This window comes from Cupressus sempervirens, chromosome 1 (genome assembly GCF_028749045.1).
Source record: "Cupressus sempervirens isolate cs-2001-9-10 chromosome 1, ASM2874904v1, whole genome shotgun sequence".
Lineage (NCBI taxonomy): Eukaryota > Viridiplantae > Streptophyta > Pinopsida > Cupressales > Cupressaceae > Cupressus > Cupressus sempervirens.
Genome location: NC_143118.1, coordinates 564,959,283 through 564,965,053, shown reverse-complemented (window position 1 = coordinate 564,965,053; position 5,771 = coordinate 564,959,283). Strand labels below are relative to the sequence as shown.

Genomic DNA, 5,771 nt, shown 5'->3' with positions numbered 1-5,771 from the left:
GCATTCATGTTTAACACTTTTACCCTATTTTTGGGGATTTATATAATTTTATGTACATAAATGATATCTCTCCAAAAAGGTCTCAAATCTTATGACTTTAGTGAACTATTGAAAAATGCATCATCTTTGTACCATTTCTAGATATATTTTTTGTTAGTATCATATCTTTCAAAAATAGTGTTATGAAATCAACATCATGAGAACATTGGGCACCACGAGTTTTCCCAAATTCAAAATCCATGCATTACAAAGCGGAAAATGAATCTATATCTTCCTATAACAATGCTAAACAAAACATGAACCTCTTTACACCCTCTCAAATAATCAATTAGCTTATTCCATAATCCTATTAGGCCATATACATTTGTGCATTTCCTCAATTACAATTATATCCTTAGTTAAAATTATCTTGTAAAGTACATGCCCCTATGTTTTTTTAAATAATTTTAGGTTTTAATAAAAATGAACACACCATCTTGAGGGGATTTTAACACTAAAAGCTATTGAATATTTGACAATTGCAAATCAATTTAGCAACATAATGAAAATTACAATTCATTTTAGTGTTCAAAGTGGAAATATCTTTCAATTCTTCTTGTAATGCTTATGATTTTGAGGTCATCATTTCTCATGTATTTGTGCACAAATGAATACACTTGGATACAACTTGGCTAATGATGATTAGTGGAAAAACACGAATCAACAACTGGTTGCAAGCAAAGTAGGTTTAATCTAGAAGAAAACTTCATGGTTAGGCATGCTTGAGTTGGAGTAGTAATGGAAAGGGTGACCTTGGAGGAAAATCTTCTTGCTTCATCTCTGTAAGCATCACCTAGACGCAATGAATGTTAAGCATTCCATTCATTCTTTTGAAAGACTAGTTATTATGACCACTACTCATCAAACATGGGTCCATAAAATTGACTTAAAAGTTACACATTGAATCTTGACAACAATATTACAATGAATCATTAAATAATATGAATTTTAGAATTTTAATTTATGATAGTGATTCTGATAACATAAGTCATGCAAACATCTTCTATAATGAATGAATGTATGAATATAAATATAATAATAGATAACTAATGTAATAATAATAACAAAATATACAATTTCATATAGAAATGTCCAAATACAAAGGACTTATGCTACAAGGCCATGGGACTATAAAAGCAATCCTATAAATTGGGAAAACCAGAATTCTGTCCCATCTTCTATGGAAGTGGAGAACCCACAGGATTCGATGCCGCGATGTCCCGAGCGGAAGAAGGTGCGGCAGCATAAACGCTCCCAGATTGTGAAGAATGGTCCAAAATTTCTTGTACCATGCGCCGGGATCCACTTCTGTGAGCTTCGCACAACCGAGGCAGATAAACTCCTGCAACAACACAATATATAATCTTATGTCATGAGCAGCCATTAAAGACCCAACAACAAAAAAATCCAGAGATAATGATGAAATTTGCTGATTACCTTCACCGGCAGCAAGATTGAAGTAGAGATTGATGATGTTATAGCAGTTGTTATAACACTGTAAAGAGCACAATTTGCTTGTGAATTTGTACTCCATCAGACCATCGCTGGATAAGCCGACTACCATTCTGTCGAGCCCACATTTGTTCAAACATTCCTCTGTTTCAATCCATTCACTGCTCTCTTTTGCCATGATCTCTGATGTCTGCACAAAAAGAATGTCAATGATGTAATGACCGAAAATCTTCAATGTGTTTAAAAATTGGGTTTATTTTGACATACCAGACACTGGTATTGGGCAGTGCCGTCCCCCAAGAAGAATTTCTCAAGAACACAACGTGCTCCTGTCGATGATACGGAAAATGCACACAAGTCCACCGGCAATTCCTCGCATGTCAGATCACCTGCAATTCCATTAAAGATCAAATTTTTATCATAGATCAGAGATAAACTTAACAAACAAAGTAAGTTGGGTGCAGATGAATAAATACCGAGAACGCATTGCAGGCTGATTAGTGATGTAAATGCGACGACTGCGAGCTTAATCATCGTTGATGAAGCCCCCATCTTTTGCAACTGCTCTGGTTTTTCCCTTTCTTTTTGGGATTTCTATGACAGAAAAGATGAGAAAAACAGAGTACTGAAGTCTGTAGAATTGTTGATCTATAAATAGTTAATACTCCCATATGCCCATTTTTGGTTTATGTAGAAACCGTGCTCGTACAAAATAAGGCATGAAAGGGTATGTTGGCTGGGTTAATTTAAGAATTGAAATTTTAATTAATTAATGAGTTGAGGTTAACAATTGACAATGGCAATTCATAAATTAAGGAATGATAAATTGAACACATGTTAAAATGATTGATGTGGATTTAAAATTTAATGGGTCGATGATAGTCTTATATACTTTTGACTATGTTCTTTAGTACCATATTTTATCTCATCCTCTCTTTATATATCTATTTGCATCTTTATCTCTATTTATCTAAATTTCTTCTTTCATATATCATTTTTTCTCTATCCTACTGCAACTTTCTCTATAATGATTGTGTGATGAAATAGGTATGTATGATGAAATAGTTATCTATTTGCATCTCTTTCTCTATTTATCCATATCAATTCTTTCATATATCTTTATTTATCTATCCTAGTGCTACTTTCTTTATCGTGATTGTGCCATAAAATAGGAGACATCATGGAGAATAATGGGTGAGTGTATGATGATGTAAAAGTAAAACTGGTTATCTTGATTAAAAAATAGTGCATGTCTCCAATTTAAAGATCTACCACAAATAGAAGTTGAGACCAATTTTACAAGATTTTTTGGAAGTAAATAAAATATGTATACTCTAGATGCATGAACCTATATATAGATTTCAAAAAATGGAGGTTAACTAATAGCTATGTTTGTGTGAAATTTATATTCCAAGTGCACTCTTAATTGTCCTTTAGCTTGTATTTCTCCAATCCCTAACTATTGAATATTATTATTAGGCATGTTTTTTTTTCTTCTTGCGCTTCTTGCCTTCTGCCCCCTTTCTGTCCTTCTTCTTATTCTTCTTCTTGTTCTTCTCCTCATGCTTCTTATTTTTCATCTTTCACTTCATCTTCATCTTCTCTTCCTCTCTCTTGGTCTTCTCCTTCTCCTTCTCCTTCTCCTTCTCTACCTTCTCCTTGCTCTTTCCTCTTTATTCTTCTTCTTCATGTAAGACTAAGCCACTAAAACCAAATAATTTTGTGGAAAAAAAATATTGCATTGCCTAATTACAATGAAATGTTTAGCCCATATTAGTTATATATTTTGAACATATATAGCCTAACCAATACTAATCGTGGTGCTACATTTACAAAAATAATTTTTTTTTAATTATTAAATATTTTGATTTACTTAGTGATTTATCTTAAACCATGCTAGTAGAGTGTATGTATTATTTTTAGAAAAAATAAAATATTTTATTTAACTATATTTAACTCTATCTTCACATTTACCTCTATCTCTATTACAAAAAAAAATTCCCTCTTCTCTTCATAGACCTTTATATTTATATATATTTTTCCTTTTTCTTTATTGCTATGTGTTTACACTATATTTATATCTCTCCATAATTATTTTTGTCTGTATGCCCCTATATCCCTCTCTACCCCTCTCTTTATCTCCATTTACTTCTATATCCTCTCTCTCATAAATACCAAATTATCAAATTTAACAAAACAATAGTATAATACCAAATATTAATTCTTAAATCTTAAATATTTGAGAGATAAAATCAATTTTTTGTGAGATGATAGAAAGAGAAGAATTCATATTGCATATAGAATTTTTTAATTACCTACCAGTTCTATTTGCCTTAGAAATACAAACATTAGACCTGTAATTACTAATGGTCTTGTGCTACTATTTTATAATTTTATGATGCCCAAAGATCACAAGTTAATTTTATTTTTAAAAAATTGAGAGGGTTTTGCAATATTAACAATTAACAAATAAATATTGATGATCAATAAAGAAATAGTATGAGGCTAGTCCACATCGATATACTAAAAAGGTAAAATAGAGGTTAACGTAAAACTCAATGTAATAGAGAATAATTTTTACATATATAGGTTTTATACTTATTCCATGAGCTTGTAGTCAGAGCCCACATAATGTTCAAATTATAGTGGATGTAGGTGTTAAAAGCAATATGCCATAACTTTTCCTTTACAACCGCAGCAACATCATCATAACCCCACATGTAATGATGGTGACTTTGATTCTTGAAATGATGAATTCCCTAGAGTTGCTCTCATCTAATTGGATTACAATGGGCACCATTTTCATATTATTTTTCAATGCAAGACTACCAAAAAAATTAAATGATAAGAAAAATGGCAGATATCTCCATTTTTAGGCATCTAACTATGCTAGTAAATTGGGATAATCTGGCAGTAGTCCTTTACTCGAAAAAATACAGGTTGAGGTTATCTTTTCTAGTGTTCAACATCGCTAGAGTGTCATAACATTCTGGTGGCAAGTCTCGCAATAATAAGCCTATCAGCTTAAAAATAGGAAATGGTAGATGTTGAACAACTATGACTTATTAAGCTACAACCTAGTTCTCACCTAGACCAAAATTTTCTTCATCTTTTAAGAGTTCTTTGATTGTTAAAGAAACTTAAACAAGCCCAAAATATATGCAAAGAGCCACTTCAAGTAACTCTAGTGAAATGAACAATAAAATACAAGTGAGTAATCAACAATATTACCAAGAGCACTATTTGATACAAATTGTACCTTTTGATACTTGTTTAGCACTAACTAATATTTTATCATTCCAAAGTATATTGTTTAGAGCTTATTATATATTAGGAAGCAAGTCCAACTTCTTTGATTTGAAGAAGTAATGCCTCAATACTGACTTAACATGATCAAAATAGGAATGCTAGATGTTGAATAACTATTACTTGGTAAGCTACAATAAGTTGTTATAGGACCCAAATTTTACTTATCTTTAAAGAGTTATTTCAGTACCAAGCATATTTTACAAGACCACTATTTTCATGAAGATATATATCTATTTAAATATATTATCATAAAAGAAAAAGTTGAAGAAGATATATAATATGCACCTTTAGTATCATATGATTTACTACATAAAAAATAATATACTTACATAAAGGACTATGCTCATAAACAAAAGTTAAAATAGAAATTAATGTGGAAATGAATGAAATACAAATCTCAAATCTATAGAATTTTTATCAACATAACAATAAGCAAAATAAGAATAACTATTACAAATGGGATGGTGAGAGTATAAAAAAGGGGATGTGGCTATCCTCCAGACAAAATGTAGCTTTGACTTTTTCCAAACTAACACAACAAATTTTTACAAAAAATTTTAATGTGAAATTTGTGCTGATCTCAATGATAAATAGTAGAAAAGAACACAAAATTTGTGAAAAAATCGTTGCATTTTCATAGATCTAAAGAAGAAGAAAAATTGACTTTCAAGTGCATTTTGTCACCTAAAAAAAGTATGTACCTATCCTAGTTCAGTCGACTTGAACATCACACACTAAGACTTGATTCCTAGACTAAAAGTGTTAAATAGTCAAAGTTGACTTGTTTCTCCAAGCTTAATTTCTTCCTTAATGTGTGATATTTAAGAGTGACCAACTTAATTTATTGAATTTTTTTTCTTCATAAAATCTCAAAATAAAATCTAGGATAATTGTGTACATTCACAAATAATATTACTAACCATTAGACTATTAAATGATAGACTTTCACTATATCAAAAAACATTTTTGGG

The 5,771-nt window shown here is 30.8% G+C and overlaps 1 protein-coding gene across 1 annotated transcript; it reads right to left on the bottom strand.

Moving 5' to 3' along the window:
- Nucleotides 1–1,217: 1,217 nt before the first annotated feature.
- LOC149578683 (uncharacterized) lies at nucleotides 1,218–2,043 on the bottom strand. Its single transcript, XM_089801006.1, has 4 exons — nucleotides 1,968–2,043; nucleotides 1,759–1,880; nucleotides 1,477–1,681; nucleotides 1,218–1,381 (listed from the first exon to the last, which is right to left on the bottom strand). Exons 1-4 carry the CDS (start codon nucleotides 2,041–2,043, stop codon nucleotides 1,218–1,220), a joined length of 567 nt encoding a protein of 188 aa, XP_089657132.1.
- Nucleotides 2,044–5,771: the final 3,728 nt, after the last annotated feature.

Coding starts and splice junctions, on each gene's coding strand:
- LOC149578683 (XM_089801006.1), bottom strand. CDS start 2,043: ATGGGGGCTTCATCAACGATGATTAAGCTCGCAGTCGTCGCATTTACA. Junction 1,682..1,758: donor CTGCCCAATACCAGTGTCTG/GTATGTCAAAAT, acceptor CTTTTTGTGCAG/ACATCAGAGATCATGGCAAA. Junction 1,382..1,476: donor CAATCTTGCTGCCGGTGAAG/GTAATCAGCAAA, acceptor GTGTTGTTGCAG/GAGTTTATCTGCCTCGGTTG.